Source organism: Xiphias gladius, chromosome 18 (assembly GCF_016859285.1).
Source record: "Xiphias gladius isolate SHS-SW01 ecotype Sanya breed wild chromosome 18, ASM1685928v1, whole genome shotgun sequence".
Taxonomy (NCBI): domain Eukaryota; kingdom Metazoa; phylum Chordata; class Actinopteri; order Istiophoriformes; family Xiphiidae; genus Xiphias; species Xiphias gladius.
Genome location: NC_053417.1, coordinates 20,305,587 through 20,327,705, shown reverse-complemented (window position 1 = coordinate 20,327,705; position 22,119 = coordinate 20,305,587). Strand labels below are relative to the sequence as shown.

Sequence of the window (22,119 nt, the reverse complement as noted above, 5' to 3'; positions counted from 1 at the left end):
ACAATGAAGTCAGGGCTTTTTCTATTTGAATACTATTTCCTGCATTTATCTGCAATTATATAAATATTATTTTCATGGGACTTATGGGACTAATGATGTCATGAATTTCACAAGTCCCATTATTTTCTTGATTCATCGATTCATCGTTTGGTCTGTAAAATGTTTAAAAATGCTTAAAATTTAATTGCTCATTCTGCCCATGTATTTTTTTCAGGCCTGTATAGAGTCTGCAGAGCTTCCTCTCAGGCTGCATATGGCCTCATCATTCTATATAATCAGAGGGTTATGGTAGCCTGTCTGTAGCCTGAAAGCCAAAACCGAGGGCAAAAAATATGAAAAGTTGAGCATGTGGTTGCAAATGAAGGTGACCTGATGAATACATTTTAATCATCTAACAAATTTTTTATCTGAATTGTGGCAGCTAAGAGGACAGAGTTTAGAGAGATTTTTAGTGGGTAAATCAAGCTGAAACTGTAAAAGTGCAGTGCAGTGATTCTAGTGCGCCATTCATCAGGATTCCGGGCTAAAACTAGCAACAAGGAGTGTCTGATTTAGGCCTCTGTTCGGCCAAGCAATTTTGGCTACCTGGGAAAGGAATGCTTTCCGTACCTGCCACCCCAAGTCTCTGAAACTGACGTAGAGCTCGTGCTTCTTACACGCCTGTTTCTGATCAGTACTGGTGTTTTCTGAGGAGAAGGACAGACAGAGAAAAAGAGAGAGATTCAATACATGTTCTATTATCCCATTCAGCTGCAAGAGTAACTATTTACTGCAGTCAGGACCCAATTAGGCAGAGATGATAAAGAACAGATCTAAACACACCCAGTGTCCTCATACAAAACATTAACATTTAGACAATAGCTGAAGGAAATCACCTCCAGATACAGCAGCAGTTTGGTTATTGCTTCAAATGAATGGGCCACCCTGCTTAGAGGTTACTCTGCTGGGCTTTGAGTTTCCACTGGCTGAAACAGATGTGCACACAGAGTAGGCCTGCCACATTTTTCATAACGCAAGTCTTTTATTTATTCTCTCTGCTTTCTCCAAACTCATTTCAACATTTCTCTTTATGCCATCCATGTGTTAAAAAAGAATAGTCTGTTTTCTATCTCTCTCTCTCTTCTTCTGGTGACCTCTGGGGGAGCCCATACCTCTGGGGCTCTGTGGTACGTTAGTTCCTGAGAGCAGTTCACATTGGAAATGATCATGAGCGACTGGTTCTCATCATCCAGTTAAAGACCACTGGTATCCAAAGTTCCAAACAGGCCCATTTGGCCCATGTGTTGTGGCCCCAGTTGCCCTACAGCACACCGCAGATGTGCTCTGCCATAAAAGCCTGCACAGCCTTACCTCCATGCAGGGATCTTGGCCCCAACTGCTCTGTAATACTTTTGTAAATAAACAAAGACAGCAGAGGGATATTTGAAGCTAAGGCATTACAGTCTAATGTTTCAGCGCTTCACATAAACACAGCCTTCTCACACCTCCAAAACAAAGGCCCTGAATATGCATTGCATGTTTTGTCGTGCAAGAATCACATCAATTCCAATTTCATATTTTTGTTGGGTTTGGAAGTATTGTACAGTATATTTGTGAATGTGTGTGAATGTTTGGATCTCAGTGAGTACATACTGTATCTTTTGGCCCATGTGCTATGAAAATGTAGGGATCTTTCTCATATGGACCGACAAATATCATTCATCTGTGACCCATTCCACGAATTCCTCACAAAGCCAACAAAATCCAGGTTAAAGCAGGGGTCGACCCGATACAACAATATGAAGGACCGTCGACTCTATGTACAAAACATACAGCTTCAGTGTTTACCTGCAACATTGGCCACTCTGAGTGCCTCCTGGCTCTTTGCCCCTTTAGAGCGGTTGGGGTTACGCTGTTTGGCCCCTGTCGGTGCTGAGCGGATGCTTCGCAGGTGCACCTCAGTGGCTTTGAAGAAGGCCACCATGAAGGGCTGTTTATTCTGAGGCCCACTGCGACCAATCAGCCCTGCCACACGAGGATTGATACTCTCTCCTGTAGGGGGAGGCACAGAGAATAGTGCAAAAGGTGTTATGTAAAAAAAACAACTAGATTTTATTTGTACATGGCAATGTATTGGGTGAAACAAAGTGCTTTTTTGGCGTGCGAGAGTTCTTTTTGAATGTGTTTGATCTCACTGAAACCACTTTTGTCAAGTCTTTAATGCGACATCCAGTTTTACAAATGAGATTTTCCTCTGTGAATTCCTTTCCCTTTTTCTCATCCCTTCTCCACCTCTGAAATGCCAAGAACAAGCGTACACTGAACATCAAAGCCTCTCTACTTGTAGTTGTGTGCGAAATTTGTGTGAGTGTGTTCGTGCACGTATGCGCATGTTTGTCTATCTTGTTCTCACACAGAAGAATGTGTCTCTGATCACCGTTTGGTGGTAAATCAAGGCTTTTGGTCGCCGCTGGCGACGGGACGTCCCATGCGCCTGTCTGTACATGCTCACTAATCACCCTTCATACACGATCCAACACACAAACACACACTCATGAATACAACCTCCATGCACACCCCTCCAACAACATGAAAGCAATACAATGTCTGTTTTTTTCTGCTAACATGTAACATCCTGCCATCCTGTGGGAGATAATATTCTCAAACACGTTCTTGTACTCCGCACTGCTTGTTGATAAAGTTTTCCACTGACTAAAATCCGAGCCTTGTGATGACAAACTCCTGCTGAGATGTTATCCTTATGTTAACGCAGTGCATTTTCTGCATGCCTGCTAATGATGCTGAGGGTGTGACGGATGACTGACGATGAATGATGAGGAGCAGGGTTTGATTTATCTTTACTGTGTGCACACAAAGGATAAATCTTGTGAATCTTTGGCCTTTCAGAGGACAGACACAGTGTAGGCTTATGCATGTTATGTTATAATGCAGACCTTCATGTTTGTTATAAGGCAGACCTTCATGTTTGTTAAACATCCAACAATGTCCAACAACTCCACGTTAAAATGTTCACGCTGTAACTTTCTACAGGCTGAGGAATACACTGATCTGAGTGACACTCACCATTTGTGCTCTCCAAGGCCAACTGTAGCCCCAGGTTCCTGCCAGGGTTCAGGACCCAGTGGTTACTGGTGGCTGTCACGTCAAACACCAACCAGCCCTCCTCTGCTGCCCAGATCACCCGTGAGTCCAGCAGGAACAGATCTGACTCCCTGGAGAGGGATCAAAAAAGACAATAAAAGTTCATACTTAAAGTCAGAGATGAACATAAGTCAACAGGGATTACATTCACAATTACAAGAGATAGGTTGAAACCATGCGACAGAGTGAAAAGCTAAGTGACCGAAGCGCAAAGCAAAGAAATACAGGGGAGAGAGGGAGTCAGAGGAGTGTGACGGAGTGAAACAAAAAGAGAGAGATGGAGCAAGAAATCAAGAGAGGGAGGGAGGTAGGGAGGGAGAGCAGGAGGGCTCCAGATGGTGAGGCCCAGGGGAACACTTCATTTTCTTAATTGACAATAATGGCTTTATAAACGCCTGGTCCTTTCATACACTACACACAGTCCATCACTGGCTGGAATTTTGTGGGCCAGCCAGAAAGCCAATGAAAAGAGAGAGAGAGAGAGAGAGAGAGAGAGAGAGAGAGAAAGAGAGAAAAAACACAGCTGTGAAAGAGGAAAAAACTGTGTGAAAAGTAGCAAGTGAAGTAGTGCATATCCAAGTCAGTCCTATTGTCCGACAGTGAATTCTGGATTTTCTACTCGTTCACCAATGTAGAATAAAATCTCTTGTTCTTCATGTGGCCATTCATGTATCCCGACCTATTTTCTGACTGGGCAGATAGTGTGTCACAGAGCTCTGGTTCATTCGTGTACCCAGGCCCGTCTCTGGCAAAGGAATAAATGACTGTGTTGTTCCCTCTGGACAACAGAAACCTTTAGGAGGGGTCTAAGAGAGAGAGCAGACCTTCATGTTTGTTATAAGGCAGACCTTCATGTTTGTTAAACATCCAACAATGTCCAACAACTCCACGTTAAAATGTTCACGCTGTAACTTTCTACAGGCTGAGGAATACACTGATCTGAGTGACACTCACCATTTGTGCTCTCCAAGGCCAACTGTAGCCCCAGGTTCCTGCCAGGGTTCAGGACCCAGTGGTTACTGGTGGCTGTCACGTCAAACACCAACCAGCCCTCCTCTGCTGCCCAGATCACCCGTGAGTCCAGCAGGAACAGATCTGACTCCCTGGAGAGGGATCAAAAAAGACAATAAAAGTTCATACTTAAAGTCAGAGATGAACATAAGTCAACAGGGATTACATTCACAATTACAAGAGATAGGTTGAAACCATGCGACAGAGTGAAAAGCTAAGTGACCGAAGCGCAAAGCAAAGAAATACAGGGGAGAGAGGGAGTCAGAGGAGTGTGACGGAGTGAAACAAAAAGAGAGAGATGGAGCAAGAAATCAAGAGAGGGAGGGAGGTAGGGAGGGAGAGCAGGAGGGCTCCAGATGGTGAGGCCCAGGGGAACACTTCATTTTCTTAATTGACAATAATGGCTTTATAAACGCCTGGTCCTTTCATACACTACACACAGTCCATCACTGGCTGGAATTTTGTGGGCCAGCCAGAAAGCCAATGAAAAGAGAGAGAGAGAGAGAGAGAGAGAGAGAGAGAGAGAGAGAAAGAGAGAAAAAACACAGCTGTGAAAGAGGAAAAAACTGTGTGAAAAGTAGCAAGTGAAGTAGTGCATATCCAAGTCAGTCCTATTGTCCGACAGTGAATTCTGGATTTTCTACTCGTTCACCATTGTAGAATAAAATCTCTTGTTCTTCATGTGGCCATTCATGTATCCCGACCTATTTTCTGACTGGGCAGATAGTGTGTCACAGAGCTCTGGTTCATTCGTGTACCCAGGCCCGTCTCTGGCAAAGGAATAAATGACTGTGTTGTTCCCTCTGGACAACAGAAACCTTTAGGAGGGGTCTAAGAGAGTAGGACATGGGACATTCCAGAGTTACATACACCTTCCTGATGGCCCAGAGTAACCACATGGAGAAGGTGAGGCAAAATCTTTTTCTGATTAAAGAAGATTCCAGATTAGAACTGTTATTTATGATTTTCACTTTTGATAAATATGTTTGATTTTTAATTAAATAATTGTCCAGTCTAAAAAAAAAAACAGCAAATAAAAAAGGCCTATCACAAATTGCCAGATCCAAAGGTTGAAATATCATGCATTTAACAATAGACATGCCACAGTAGGAAAAGCACAGATGTAAGTAATAAATAAGTGATAAAGTAAAAGTAAGTAAAGTAATCATGGCTGAATTCCATTACACTTTGGTTTCAGGGTCCTGTTACTGTGCATGCTGGGTTACTGTCGCACTGTCATGGCTTAGTGGGACACTTAAATAGAGCGTAGCCAACATTAATCTTGCACTTGTGCTTTTCCTACTATGACAAATCAGCAGTCTGCTGTGAAAAAGGCCTATGATATAAAACCGAGAAATGCAATTTTATGAAAATTGAACCAACTAATGTTTGTAAGGTGTTCTTGATAAATAACAGTTAGTTGCATAGTCAATATCAAGACTGAGAGACTACAGTCACACTAGAAGTTCAGTGATGCTGTACTTAGGCACAAAAATGCTTTCGGCAAAAACGCTAACGTCCGCGTGCTAACGTGCTCAAAATGACAATGCTACTGTATCATGCTGATGTTTAGCAGGTATAATATACATGTTACTTTTGCATGTTAGCGTGCTAAAAGTTGCTAATTACCACTGAACAGAAAATACATGTAGGATTGATGGGAATGTCGTTAGTTTTGCAGGGATTTGGTCATTAAAAAAAAATTACTGGACAAATTAAAATTTTGACATGATGATGGTGCAAGATGAAAAGTTAAGAGATCAGCAAAAGTTATTACAAATAATCCTGAGGGGGGACATGAATGTCTGTATCTAATTCCATGGCACTCCATCGAACAGTTTTCGAGGCATTTAAAAAAAAAACAACAAAAATGTCTACCTCATGGTGGCCCTGGGAAAAAAATGGTGGTTTGACCGACCGAGCGACTGACGTTGGCATCTCTAGAGAAACACCACTACCATGGCCAGAAATGGTTGTTACTTAATTTTATGTTGATTGACCAATTGATCAATCAACTAATCATTTTAGCTAGTCCAGACAGAGTCACTGCTAAGCAATATGAAAAAATTAACATACACATACCCATATACACATACTCACCTATCAGAGTGTTCCTCCAACACCTGGTAGATGCTGATGCGGAAAGTCTCATTATCGTAACGTTCGTGGATGAAGTCTTTATATATACGAAACTCAGCAGCAGTGACGGCCTCACCCTCAGGGATCCGTGATAGGTCGAATCTGAACTCTCTGTGATGCCGGCGCACTGGTAGGAATTCCTTGTCGTGCTCCACTGCAAAAAATTGAACATGAAAATGAAATAAATGTGTATTGTCATACACACTGTATCTCAGTATGCAGAAAACATTGTTTCGGTTTACGTGAGCTATTCTGACTCTGATACAAGTGTTGAGTTGTGACTTCCAGGGAAACAAAACACATGTTTGCACAAGAGGTAGACAACAGACATCTCTTCCTCTCAGATTTTTTACGATTTATTCCTCCCCCACAGTCCATCAACCTCAGTTGTTAGTGAGCAGGTGACATAGCTTGCCAGACTCTGGATCAGTCCCAGATTAAACACGTCTATAGATATGTAGTACACATGTTGGCTAATAATTGAAAAATTCATGAGGACTAGCACTACGAGCAATCCATATGGTGCACACTGGGCCATGATAGAGAGACGCAGGCGGGCTCTGACAGCTTTATGAGCCTCTTTCTTCTCTCTCTCTTCCTCTCATAGCCCCAGAGAGTCATCCAGTCTGCCTTTCATCTGGTTCTCATGAATTGGGTCTCCATATTTGGTGTACCCCATCCAAATGCCCTCCTCTCTCATCCCCACATCCCAGATTTCCAACCCCCACTGTACCCCCAAGACCTGCTCCCCGTGACCCTGCTCCTCTCATGTCCCAGTAGGACATCCCGGGGGTCAGCGCCGTGTCTTTCAACATCTCCTAGCTCCCCTTCCACCACCATCTTTATCAACTACCAGACAGACCCCCCACAACGCACATGCATCCATACATATACAGATACATAAACACACATACAAGTACACTAAATAACTTTTGAGTTTGCAAAAACTATGAAAACAATACATTATCTAGCCAGACCACAGTGAATTTCAAACATTTTTTTGAAAATCTTGTCCCCTTTCTATATAGCTTAGTGCTGATTGCTGAAACAATTAATCAATTCATTCACTAACAGAACCGATTAACAACAATTTTCATAGTTGTTCTTTAAGTCATTAATGAGCAAAAGACAAAGCCATATCTCCTCTGGTTCTCAAATGTAGAGATGCCCTTCCTCCCTTATTACCTCCGCCAGGGAGGTTACGTGGTCAACCGTGTCTGTTTGTTTGTTGGTTCGTCTGTTTATTTGTCATCAGATTACACAAAAACCGCTGGACCAATTTGCTCCGGACTTGGTGGAGGGATGGGGCCCGGGCCACGGAAGAAACCATTACATTTTGGGGCAGCATCGGATCATTTACTGTGAGTTTGAATTTTTTTCCTCTGAAGTCTTGTGTATGTTGTTTGACATTGGCCTTGGCGGAGGTCTGCACACTACAAAACGCATTTTCTAGTTTATATAGAGATTACAAAGTCCTTTACAAAGACATAGTGAGAAAAGGATTTTTCCTTTTAGCTTTGCAAATTATATTATTTAATTTTAATTTGAATATTGTTGGGTTTGGGGCTGACAAAACAAGCAATTTAAATCAATCACACTAGTGGCTCCGGAAGGCCGACAGAACCACACCTAGAGCCATGGCACTTGAATGGCTAAAAATGATTTACAATCAATTAAGCAATAATGAAAAGAATCATTTAGTCTTAATACAGTTTGATATCAATCACATTCCCCTGCAGGGCTGGGTCACTGCTGGGTGAGAGAGGAAAACCTTCTCCAGCCGCCCCTCCGTCTTGCCCTCCTCAGGAGCCATCCGTCGACCATCCATTGTTACTCAACAATTTTTTACCAGAGTCGACTGTTTCCATGCCTCTGAGCTATGACTTTGGCAGGAAAACACCAAGTACCAGGATCTTTGCTAAACTATCATCACACTCACACACATTGCACATCAGCGGACAAATACACACACATGCACAGTCGCATTACAATTTAAATTAATATCTGATGACAACATACTTGTTCTATGCCAGCTGTCAGAATATATAAGTGTGCAATGACGGAAATGTTATGCATGTTTCACTAAACAGCTAGTGTGGTGTTTTTTTTCAGTGCACACCTGACTCTTTGTCTTCCTCATCCCTGTTTCCCCTCTTCTTTCTTATGGAGTTTTCCCTATGGACTCTCTCCCCTACATCCCTGAAGGACTTTATACAAAGGCAGCATTGTGAGATGATTGGCCAGAGCAAGAGTAAAAGAAAGGATCTAATTACTCCTCAATGAGGGAGAGCTCTGCACTCTGTTGGCCATTAGATGGCCTAGCGTTAGGCTCCCATTGTCCTCCATCTGGTATGGGCAGCCACTGGGCTGGTTTGAAAAGCTGTTTGACTCTCTCTGAAAACGGTGGACTTCAAGGTTATGTGGACTCCACTATAGACCTTTATCAATTCAACATCACTTCCTCCAACCAACCCCGCTTATTTATTACTTCTTTTCATCCTATCAGTTCCCCCACTGTCAACACTTGTACTAATCCTGCACTATGGACCACTCCATCAATCAGGGCTTTCATCAAGCCCCCACCCTCCAAGTCACCCTTTATAGCATTATACTGCTGAAAAAGCATAAAGCTCAAGGTAGTCCAGCATGGTTTGTGACTACCCCTGCAGCTCACCTCACACTCTACTACACACTGTATACTAGACCAGTTGTTCCTAACCTTTTTGGCTTGAAACCCATTAAAAAAAAACAATGTCTTCTTTTGACTCGTCCTCACAGTTTACCCCCTTGGTTGTGTGCATAATTTGTGAAGAATTCATATCTTCACAACTTAAGAGTGTTTTCTTTCCTCTCAGACTGCTTAGTCTGAAGGATTCATGGAGGCCTATTTTTCAAAAAAAGCTGAAAAATCATTAGAAAAGCCAGAAAAATAAATAGAATTTGTGTAACAGAAATATGTTTACACTTTCATATTCCTTTAATCAACCTGTGACCATTCTGTGTGATTTAACCTGGGACCCCTTGAGGGGTCCTGATCCACAAGGTTGGGATCAACGGATCTAGCCTTTAAGGCCTGGACAGTAACTCATTATCAGTCTGGTGTAATGCGTAACAGTAGAACACAGTATATTACAAAGTAAGGACTACCATTTTCCTTTTATTATCCTTGCAGGAAACAATTACTTCCTGTTTTTGCTACACTCTCACAGATTTTTCATTTCTCCTTCATACCTCTCTGCTCCAGGGCCTGCTTATTCTTCTACCACACCAGGGACCTCTCCTTCCTCCTGTAGACCTATGCAGGTGCACTCCCTCTAGGGAGAAAGCCAGACCTGTTCTTTAGCCTCCGGAGCAGCTGCCCGCCCCTTCACTGTAAAAGCTCTTTATCTTTGCTTGTGCGAACAGCCGGATGCTTCTGTGAAACTCCCACACTGACTATTTGTATCACATCACTTTCCATTTCCGCTTCTCAATGCATGAAAATCATCTGTACAGTTTGAGAGAAAATCAGCGCAGCCTACAAGAGCGTAGCTTTAGCCTCAGCCATGATTCTGCCATTGTCTCTCTCTTTCTTTCTCTTTCTCTTACAGGCCATTATAGCAGTATGGCAGTCATTAGGTGAGGGGAAGAGGCACAGTTAAAGCCCAGCGGGAGCATTTATGACTTCCTCTGGGAGGAAGTGAGTAGCCATCACCCCACCTGTGTCACACACACATATACACACACCACAAACATGGTGAACACACCCTCTCATGCCATATAAGCCCTTCATTTTGAGTAGCCAGCGTCCGGATTGGTTGCTGCTCCTCATATGGACACACACACACACACACACACACACACACACACACACACACACACACACACACACACACACACACACACACACACACACACACTGCAATGCACACCAACAACTATCACAAAGTATTGCCTGTGTAGTGAAAAGGCTTGTGCGTCACAGCACAGTAACACAATCATTATGGGTTTCTGTAATCCATAATTAGAGATGCAACAACACACACATGCAAAGAGACAAACACACAAGTACACTAACATCACGAACACATGCACATGCACATGCACATGCACAGTGAGCTTCTTTTATCATTTGGTCTGGAGTCTGATTTGCTTTTTATACAAACTGCTGATGATGCACATTTATCCCACATCATTTGACTTGTGCATGTCACACACGTGCACAGCAGCACACATCAGAGATGTTGGGACGATGATGATTTCTCCATCTTCGAAACTACCCTGCACCTGGCAACCAGAGGGTTACTGTATGAACACTGTGTCAGCATTTTTCAAGGTTTATGCTTCCCCATGGGCCATAGAGCTTCCTTATCATGGTTTCCACCACAGAGAATTGTGCCTCCTGGAAGCCAAAAATTCTGATCTTTCTCCAGAAAATAATCGAAACTGATTTGAGCTACTCTACTGCCATGCAGTCATTTTTTCATTTTATTCCATTTGACTTCTTTTAATATAAAATGTTTTTTTTGTAAAAAGCTTGAAATCAATTTCTGTAACTTTTTTTGTCTGTCTTTAAAGTTGAATTCTGGTGATATTTTATTTTTCTAACTGTCAACAAACCCCATGAAAACATCAAATCAACAATGACTTTATCCTACAAAAAGATATTTTCTGTGTAGCCAAAGCCTGATATAGCTTATTCCTCTGTGCCATAGAGTTCTAATGTTGTCCAAAAGCTGGAAAAAAACACATCAGTGAACCACATCATTGCACTGGGTGAGATGTTTCTTAATTATAATGAACATGGGCACTGTAGTTTATTTTGAATCAATCCCACATTCACCTTCTTGCTGGTGTAAATACTCACTAGCGCACCAAATCCACAGCTGAAAAAAAGGCAAAAAATTCTGTTTGATTAAAATTTGTCAAAACTGGGTAAACATTAACGTTAAATGACTTAAATGAAAAAAATATATGAAATGATATATTTGTGAACCATTTTGAAGGAATTACAACAATCACAAAGTAGTGAGAGACAGACTACCACAATATTTGTTTTGGTCTTTTCATGGCATTCGTTGATGGCAAAAACAATACAGAATATCGCCAGCCTTATCATTTAACTCCCTCTTTTCTCTACTTATATGTCCGTCTCTTCCTTTTCTTCTCTTTGCCCTCTCCACTCCCTAATAGCCCTCCCCCTCTGCTGCCAAGCCTGTAGACCTGAGACACTTCTCCGACACCTCAGGCTCCGGAGCAGCAGCGGACAGATCTGACGGCTCGAATTAGCCCAAGTGTCTGTTCAGCACCCTCACACCCCTCAGTCCCGCCTCGCACGCTTCCGCTGCTCGGTGGGGGGGGGTATCTCACCCCTGGCACCGCTCTCACTTCTCTAAACCGATGGCTTAAGCTTCGTCCTCTCCCATACCCCCTTCAGTTCCCTTGAGTTGAGTTAACTATGCCCCCACTATCCGCACCTCACTCGACATCCCTGTAGAGCCCATTAACTCTAACAACCCACCTGATACCCATAACCCAGACACTAGTAAAGTGGTAAGTCAATCAAATCAGGGTCAGATGATTTCATGATGGGATCTGGAGGTCCACGAAGGGGACTGTAGCACTAAATAGCGCCATGCAAATTTGACTTGATACACCGTAATGATCTGTCTTTTTCTGTTGCTCTTACTCCAACAATAATTTAAGTACAGTACTGGGAACAAGTAAGTCATAGTTTCCGTAAGCTAAAAGGAGAGAGGAGAAGAAAAACTGAGTGCAGGGAAGGGGCCGATTGCTCAAGATGTTTATCCCTTTAAGAGTAAAGAGGGTTTGATCTCTTAGGGACGGGATGACTACCCACAGTAGGGTGATTACAACGTTAGGAAACATCTTGCCCACTGGCGACTACTGATGACATCATGCCTGCGTGATGTATTTATACTGCTGTAGGGCCTGACAGCACTGGCTTCCTGGGAAAGGGTCAGTGGCGCTTCATGCTATAACATACTCACAGTTTTTTTTTTCACCACATTGTTGTGTGCGTGTGTGCACAATCACGTACACATGCCTTTGAGCCTGTGTGCAAGCAAAAACAGTAACCACAGGAGGAAGAGTCTTTACATTTAAGACCTGTGGTCAAACCAAGCTTTTCTGAGTTCTCTGGCTTGAAGGCCATCAAGAGATTTAAGATTATACTCAGAGCAGCTTTGTTCACCTCTCTTTCTGAATGCAGCCATCAAACATGCTTGCCCTCTACACCTGTAAACTGTAGTGCTGGGTTCCACCTCGCGCTTCGCTGGGCATCATAGACCACAGATTAATACCGGATATGTAACAGTCTGGAACTTACAGGACTGTATGTGACTGTATAGCCTCTCTTTGGCGCTCTACCTCTGCCCTTTTACAGAGAACCAAGGCAACAGCTGTGTTAAAAGGTCAGTCCATCCAAACTACAAAACCACAGATTTTTACTGTTACCTAACCTTGCTGGTAGTTTTGGTTTAAAGAATTATTTCGTGTTTTGGGAAATACGCTTATTCGCTTTCTGGCAGGGAGTTAGATTAGAAGATCGATGCCATTCTCACATCTGTCCGTTGAAAATGAAACAGCACCCAGCAGCCGGGTAGCTTAGCTTAGCATAAAGACTGAAAACAGGGGGAAGCAGCTAGCTTGGCTCCATCCAAAGGTAACAGAATCCACCTACCAGCACCTTCAAAACTCACTAAATTACATGTTATATCTTGTTCCAACTTTGTCGTTCAACAGCGTCCTCTTCGTTGCTGTGTCCTCACAGAAACATGGATAATGTAATGATCATATAGCATATAGGTAGCACCACAAGTTTCAACAATTTTCAAATTTGTTTCTGAGATATGTTTTATCCATCAATTTGGGTCAGGGTTATGGTGGACGGCTCATAAATACTACAATACCCATGAGCCTCTGGCGCAATTGCTATGGAGGAGAAGTTAGCCAGAGGCGTGAATCAGAGCAGTAGTGAATTCAAAACGCTTCGTTTTTGCATTTGTTAATAAAACCTGCCATTGTAATTGCGGAATTCAAAGTTGACCTCAAAATTAAATGTGAACTGATTTAAGATGCAGATTATAAAATCGGTTTTCTCAACAGCATAATCTTAAACTTCCATCTGCCATCATCTCGGTGACTGGATGTGTCCTGCCGAAATGCACCTTTGGAGTCACATAATATTGTCTACAGGAAAAAAAGAATGGGACGCTTAATCGCATAACCAGGGGCACCCAAAATAGCCCCTCACACCTGGCAACTTAATAGAGGTGAATGGAACCTCACTTGTTTTATATATGCTGTTTTAACTACTGTATATACTAACTCCATATTTATATTCTTATTTCTTTATATTTTTATAATTTGGTGAACCCCTCCTTTACTGTAAGTGAAAGTGGTGAATCTGAAGATCCCAAGCTACACTGAATGAAGGTCCTGCAGGACAAATTGAGTCATCTCGGAAATTGGAACTGAGACATCATCATGTTCCCTTAGAGGTCTGTCAACAGAGACTGTACATTAGTGAAAGGCAACGGTGACAACAAAGAAACCACATCCTAAATCTTCAGTGGTCATTGTTCTGTGGTGTGATATAATGCATTGAGAGACGCGGATGAAGGGTGTGTGGCGGGATCTGTGCCAAGCAGTGAGGGATCTTTCTCTGTGCTAATGCCACTGTGACCATCTGCACTTCCCCTTAGCTGCAGGATAAAACAACTCAGAGACGTGGAACCACAGCCATTCAGTTTCCCCCACTCACTCTTCCCCTCATCCCCTTGTTTTTATGTTCTTTAATTTTGTGGCCACAGGGGCCACACCCTCCTCAACCAGCCAAGCCGCCTCTTATTATAGACCTCAGGAAAATTCACATACAATACGCAAATCGGCACAAAGAGACACACAGATTTTCCAGTGACTACATAAAACTTTTTCCACCTGCTTCTCAGAGTTGCATCTTATGCACACATGATGGGCACATTGGCACCCCGATTTTAACAGCTTGTTGTTTATTTTGTTTAATCACAACCCATTCCTTTTTAAAATAAACAAAATATCTGTGCAGGAAACACAAGGGAAACACAGCTGCGCATTTGCCTAAATAAATAGAAACTTTCCACATGCAATTTCCAAGCTGCACGTACACAGTATTTCATCACGTATAATAAAAACACTTGCGTACAGTTGTTGCTTGGCTTTTACAAGCTTTGATTTGGCTGTTGGAGCCTGGTGAGGAATCTGGTCAGTATTACGAGCTTCCGCTAACGCAATCTTCCGCTAGGAGAACTAACACACATCACAAAGTGCAGCTGGTGACTGGGCAGGGTAGGTGGCTCTAAAATAGTGTTTTACTATTCACAAACACACACATAACTGCTCTAACATGAAGGTTCTACAGGCACATTATGTTCCCACAAGAAAAAAGAATAAAGAGAGAAATGCACAGCAAGCGTTTGTGATCCACCTTTCTGCTCTCTTGCCCTTTCCTTTCCTTTCCTTTCCTTTCCTTTCCTTTCCTTTCCTTTCCTCTCTTTTCCTTCACCTCTCATCTCATTCCTCTTCTCCCCTCTGCCCTGTCAGTGCCCCAGTACCAAGCAAAGAGTACTGTATTTGTTTTTGCAGCAGCGGAGCTGTTGGTCCCAGGATCTCTGGCTGTGCTTTGGCCCACATCTGCTCTCTCAGTTTCACTGCTTGGTACCCGCCGTCATGGAAGTGCAGGGGAGTCTTATGTGCTGCTGGTCACTGATAAGGCAAGGCCAAAGTAACCCAGATGAAAGGGAAGTGGCTAAACGGACGGACACATAATTCATTCTGTTATTCTGCAGTGGTCGCATATTGCCTGAGGGGCCAAAATCAGAGTTTACAACAAAATTGGAGCTACGTTATGAAAGACAGAGAGAAAAAAAGAAAAGTCAGAGCAGGAAAGTGAAATTATTAGATAAACTAAAATGAGCCCAGCATTCCTGGCAATGAAGAAGCTCCGTCCATCATTGAAGCAGAGCTAGAACGCCCGCTGCTTAGTACATCTGGGCCTTTTGACCACTCGCCACATTGTCAAGTCCCACCCGCAGAGTGTTTCATCATCTCTCCCAGAAAATGCCTGAGTCTGGCCAAGAGCACAGAGGCTCTGCCATGTGCATCCAGATGTCATTCTGGACTCCTGGGCTCAACAGGTGAATCTGGGAGATAACAAATGGAAAAAAACATAAATTTCCTAGATCTCGCTGGCTGTGGACTCTGTAAAGTTGCCCGAAGCTTAGGGGAGGAGAGATTCTTTGTCTCCATTTGCGTTATTTATTTACACACTGGACCTCAGCATAATACATCAAATAATAGAAGGCATTAAGAGAAATTACCTGACAGGAAGGCAGGGCTATCTGTACCAACTGTAACATTCCTCTGCTTCTGCTCATTCCCTGTCCAGCAGAAGGCAATAAAACACTCAATAACACTAATTAGCTCCAGAAGCATTCCTTTTGGTGAAAAAAAAAAAAAAAAAAAAAAAAAGTGTATGTGTGCACATTTCTCTCCACACATGTATATATACGTGTACATACAGACTCATGTGCCTTTGGTCCACTGGGAGTTTATACAGAAGCGATTACATAAATCTACAGGAGGGAAAAAGGCATACTGACAGTGTCAAGGACAGGCTGCATGCACAGAGGAAAGACTGGCCTTGAACACATGCTCGTGTTTTAATTCTCTAGCCCTCATGTCAACATTTCGGAAAGCAGCTTGTGGTGTGAGATGGAGAGTCAGAGACAGACAAATCCATTAAATCAACAGCTCAGCAGTGGACAGAAAGTAAAAATGTGCCTGTGTTTGTATGTGTGTTTATAAGAGAGAGAAGGAGTGAGAAATGAAGTAGAGAGACAGGGAAAGCAGTGTTTTGGGTTCAGAGAAAGTGTGTGTATGTATGTGTGTATGTGAGAGAGAGAGGTGGGGAGTGGAAAAACACACAAAAGAACTTGAGAAAGTGTTGAAATGTTTTATGTCTGGGAGCACAGGAGGTTTAAACCTCTGGAGGTGAGGGCCAGAGCAGGAGGTTGGAGACTAAACACCCCACAACACTACTGGGACCATATGATAACTAAGTAATTAAAACTAGGAGGTCAGGGCTGATAATCAATACTGTTAGTTCAGGGAGGGTAAGGAGGGAAATTCGGTATCAGATGGTCCATGATGGTGGAAGTCAAGATGAGGGGACTTGTTGGACTCTGAAAAGATAAAGTTTCACTGCACAGCTGCTTTGGCCTGCAGACAGAGGGAAACATCTGTATTAACCTCAGCACCACAGGCAGCCCACTGTGGAGAGGAATGCAAGGAGCAATAGAAAGAAGGGTGGGGAGAGAGTGAAGAGAAGATAGGAGTATGTTTTTAAAAAGATAGATATTGTAGCTATTCACTTGAAATTACAATCAGCTATAGACCCAGAGCTGCGGGCCTCTAATGTGACTCTAGTGTGATACAACTGCTTCCGAGCATGCAGCCGTGAGTGTGTGAGCTGGTGACACAATGCTGTCTGAAAGCCAAAGCCTCTAATAAATCCAAACTAATTTACCAGTTAGACATTTCTTCCCCTCTCTGCCTCTCCATTACCTTCCTATTAACACATTCCCTAAAGCAGAGAGAGCTGCCAGACAACTGTGTGGCAGCTCCTATGGGAGTAGACAGAGGGCCATGAATGGTGGAGGGCCAGGTGGTGTCCTGTCAGGTCACCAAGGTAACGCAATGGATAATTACCTACTAGTGCACTGACTCACTCAGCACGCCAAGTCTGTATGATACTTATCCCTTCAATGGTCACAGCCTCAACTCACTAGTTAAATACAGGCAGAGCTTTAACATGTCACACAACACTACTATAACTGTTCACCGTGTGCAAGATCATGGCTGGCACTGGGTGAGATAATGACTATCCGAGTGTCACATTTTCATAAAGAAAGCAGTGGAAATTTGTTTGTCTGCCCATTTTCAAATTTGTTTAGTGAAATGCATCACATCTGGTGGTGATTAACATCAGCAGAACACTGGGCAATTAAATGCACTCTGGTAGCACATGTTTTCAATGGCTTGATATTTGTTCACTTTTTGATGCTTTTATTTTTATAGTAGCACCCCTCTGAGTGTCCAGACATAGAGACTGACTTACAACATCACTCACACATGCAGAAAACCATCAGCCAGGGTTTAGTTACTGAAAAAGCTACAGAATGAACAGTGAGCCAGCGCGCACAATACGAGGACTCTGACACTGAGGCAGCTACCATCATGATATTAGTAAGGATATTTGAGTAAATGTATGTAAAATTACTTATGAAATAATCAAATACTATATATGTTCAAAGCAATAAACTGTGTTACTGTTGTGCACTACTTGAGACTAAACTCCTTATACATGTAAAAGTAAAACAAATCCTACTTAAACCTGTTCCTTCATTACCAAAAAAATGCAGTTTACTTTGAGTCATCTCACATTCACCTTGCACTCACTAGAGCGCCAAATGTGTAATAATCCACAACTGAAAATAGTCCCTAACAGATGCAATATTACTCCTGTTTGAGTAACGCATGCTAAAAACTACGGTGCCCAGCTTCTTAAAGACATTACTGCTACCTTTTTCAAAATGACAACAATGTACATACAATGTATTCATAATCTGTTTTTAGAGATTAACACCTTCAGTAGGAACCAATGGGGTCAGGGCTGGGTGCCTGGGTAGGGAAGGCACAAAGTATTGTTGGCCTTGATCTTTTCTTGGGTTTTGGTAAATAAGAATAAAATAAAATAAAAATAGAAGAAAATGAAACACAGAATAAACATAAAAACACAGAATAACAGCAGTCTTATTCCCTGACTCAGACAAATAAAATGTTAAGACCATATCATCACAATATGAATCAGCTGAATACAGATAAACCAGTACATTGATTTATTATTTAGCCCTAAATTATACAAAAACAGTTGGAATGTAGCATTGTCTCTTTTCCTCACACTCACCAAAGGTTACGCTAATCCATGCAGGATCGCATGAGAACAGGGAAAATAAGGAAGCTGTGACTAATGTACCTCATGATAACATTTTACAGTAAAAGACCATAACACCCTCTCCCAAGCGTAGGTGATGATGTTGCCACTGTTTCAGTCATCCAGGATGCAAATAGCAGACGTCCAAGTCACAGCCCTTTCCTGTGGTCTGGGAGGAGTAAATGGGCATTTAAGGTTGGGCATTATGAGTGTTTGTGCGTGTGCCTGGATGGCTGAGTATGACTGGCCTGTGTTGTAGTTTAACATGAACTTAACTGAACTGAACTGTTGCTCAGCACAGGCCAAAGTAGCGGCCGAAAGCCCTGGAAGCTGTGGTTTGTTGAGGAGGAAATGCCTTAATTCACGGTGGCTGAGGACTAATTCTGCCAGAGACCACTGGGATTCGATTAAGCAATTATTACAAAATGGATGTAGTATGTATAGATTACGTTTCTCTTTTTCTTTCTTTCCTTTCTGTATTCTTTTCTGTTACCACCCCGAGAGATAGGGAATGTATGTGTTGCTTTAACTTGCTGGCGTGTTATCATGGCATGTCCAGCACACACCCAGTGCCTGGGTGACCTGTGTTGCGTGTAGCAGTGTAAATTCTGAATGTATGCTGTAAGCCATTTACACAGCTGGACTTTTAAACTAAGGTGACTCAGTGAGAGGACGTCCCTGGCCTGGGGTCTGTCCCAAAGCCCACACCCACCCAAGCTGGCTGCACTGGAGTCTGCAGCACTCACACAAGCTGACAAAAAAGTGTACAAGCTCCCCTGAGTGGCAATTAGGAAGGAAAAGGAAGAGCTATTAACATCTTTTTTGTCATATCAAGGCATTGCCTGAAAATAAGTGGGTGGCTCACTGCACTGAGCTTTGTTCTTTTACACTGCTGTGATAACTAGATGGGCAGTTCAATACTGTAGCTCTATGATGTACCCATAGTGACTTTCAACTTTAAGCAATAGTACAAACCAGTGCATGAAAACAGGCCTCTCAGGAAGCAGTAACCAGTGTACAAAGTCTGACTAATGTACCTTGGCACGGTAGTTATGGAGACATGCAGAGTTTTGAGGGACAGTTTTTAAATAAAAGCCACACTCATTTTGCTCTCGGACAACCTAAATAAGAAAACATACCCACAACGAGCAAATGAGGAGAGGAAGGAATCGTGAGAGGAAATAGTCAATCCTTTTGATAGCCATCACTTACTTCTCTGTGTCCCTTTGCTCTCATGTGAAGGGTAATGAATCAGCATATTATCTGCTGTTTTAAATCAAGCTGCCTGGACGCATATTTTGATGGTATCACATGAGACTCAGGGAGAAAGCTAACAATGAACCCTACTGACAGATGCAATACGTGGCAGATAGCTCACACAATGCAATGAAGAACACCCGCTTTCTATGCAAATGAGTGACATTTATGGGACACTGAAGATGTGCCATGAAGAAGACTCAACCTGGGCAAATGCCATCAGTAATTACATTAGCCACAAGACTCCAGGAAGGCTGTGTGAGAATCATTTCCATGATCCTCTGATATATTAAATAAACCTCTTCTCTCTAGCTGATGTGACCCATCTTTGTTTAGATTTTCTGTCTGCTCTGAGTATCATCCTTGCAAAAGAAATGGACCAAGTCCAAACTATCTCTCGTTCTTCTTTCTCTCTCAAAGGCTCCCTTCTTTCTTGTCAGCCTACTGCAGCCTTGGCCCTTGACTTTGCGAGGCCCTTGACTTTGCAAGTCTCTGCGGTCAAATCCATCTGTGTCACAGCCTCTCAAAAATAGTCACAATGCAGCAGCTCCCACAGTAATTACACGGTGCTGTGGAGGAACCAGTGTCACCTCCCTCTCTCTTGCCAAGATGCTCCAACAATGATCTTTCCAGGATTGAATATAAACTTCCAAGTCCTTGAAAAATTTCGCAAACATTTAACTAATATATGCCTTCATAAACTATATCGTTTTCTTTATGCAAAATGACGTTTAAATATAATGAGCTAAAAATAAGACCCAGCCACTAATTTGGAACATAAGTGGGGCATTTGTTGTGACTGAATAATTTGTTGAGCATTGAATTATAATGGTGTCTTTATATATCCATGAATCTCACACCACCTGCTAAAGTTGTGATTATTTGCACTGAACAACCACTGACTGTTGCTGACAGCAGTAAAATAGTCCAAGACTGTTCGTTTTCGATAAACATGCTGATTAGATAAGCACAGTGGTCCACAGAATGACCTTTAACAACCAACAACTAAAAAATTTAAAAAAAAATTCTATTAGAGCGAAGTGCATCCATCAACATAATGAGTCATTGTGTGACCAAGTGAAACTGGCTGAACTAAGTTCAGATCAGCATTGACTGGCATTATTTTGTGGTCTGAATGTCTGTAGGGATGTCTCCAGATTAGAGTGCAGGGAGGACCCAGTGCACTTTAAACCCATTCAACTGTTGACTTACTCATTCTTTAGATAGCACATGGTTGACATATTAGCTGCTGGCTGGTCCATCATCCCCAGCTCAAGCACCTGAACATTAGCTGGCTGCACAGCTGTTTAACAGAGAGGGACACTGGAATGTGACACTCCTGGGTATTAGCTGGATAACTGCACCCAGTTGTGTAGTAGTTGTATGTAAACATGGTTATTGTGCCGGTCTCCTGTTAGCGCATGCAGGGGTAACATCAGAAAAATACACGTGTTGCTCCTTAAGGTGTAGTAACAAGATAAAATGTGAGTTGCAACCAGTGGAGGCCAATACTTCCAGTAATTAATCCTCCCTGTTAATGAAGCCCCGACAGCGAATTCTAGCATACATATAGGTGTTCACTTGACAAAGGCTTTCGAAACTTCAAAACAAAAATGTGTGAAAACAGACCTCATGTGAGTTTGAAGCTATCAAAATAAGTCATAGCAAATTCCAATCTTTCTGGCCAAAATATTATTGAAAGAACTGAGATTACTGGGCTGACAACTAGTGCACAGTAATAACTTCAGTGGCCTTAATTGTTGCAATCATTGTAACATGTATATTATCCTATTGAGTTTTTGTGACTCTGATCTTAAGCGTTAAATATTTTTGAATAGTTTAAGGTTCCACAAATAGTGAAAGAAGAAGGAGCCTACCTAAATTGACAAAGCTCATGACCATATCTGCATCGTTCAAGAAGTTGTTGTCTTGCAGGCTGGCTATCGGGGGCCCCTGGGTGGTGAAGACGGGCTTGTAGGGGTAGGAGTATCTGTCCTCGTCCCCCTCTGTGGACATGGCGTTGTACAGGTCCAACATAAACATCGGGGCAGCGTTGTGCTTTCCGTGGAGGTGGGGTCGCGGCCGGTGCGGCAGCCCCAGGATCGACAGGATCTCCCGCTGCATCTCTCTGCGCTCCTGGCTCTTCAGCCGACGGTGGATGAAACTTGAGTGGAACTCGTTGTCCAAAGTAAAGTTCGTAAAGGCGGTATCCGCCAGGACGCAGTAGCTCCAAACCAAGAGCAAAGCGGGAGCACGTCTATCCAAAATCGGTGCCATGGTACTTGCCGTGCGTAATTGCGCCCAGTTCTGCTCGCCGAAACTCTTGAAAATGGATATTGAAGTTTTAGCAACAGGCAGCCTGTGTTCAATATCCAAAATCAGTAACGGACCCTCATGTTGAGGGAAATACTCCCAAATGAAACATCAACTTAACTTCAAGTCCTTTTATTGATTGGTTTTTCTGGGCAGATTGTGTTCGCGTGGAACTCTGTCCTCATCCACAACCTGTGGCTCACAGCTACCAACTGTAGTGCAGC

The 22,119-nt window shown here is 42.7% G+C and overlaps 1 protein-coding gene across 1 annotated transcript in view; it reads right to left on the bottom strand.

Moving 5' to 3' along the window:
• bmp7b (bone morphogenetic protein 7b) overlaps positions 1-22,116 on the bottom strand; it is a 23,246-nt gene extending 1,130 nt beyond the window's left edge. Inside the window, exons 1-5 of the mRNA XM_040153223.1 lie at positions 21,460-22,116; positions 6,253-6,445; positions 4,096-4,244; positions 1,828-2,031; positions 610-686 (exon numbers count right to left, since the gene is read on the bottom strand). Coding sequence (XP_040009157.1) covers positions 610-686; positions 1,828-2,031; positions 4,096-4,244; positions 6,253-6,445; positions 21,460-21,859 — 1,023 coding nt within the window. The 5' untranslated portion in view covers positions 21,860-22,116. The remainder of the gene's footprint in view (positions 1-609; positions 687-1,827; positions 2,032-4,095; positions 4,245-6,252; positions 6,446-21,459) is intronic.
• Between the last annotated feature and the right edge of the window lie 3 nt (positions 22,117-22,119).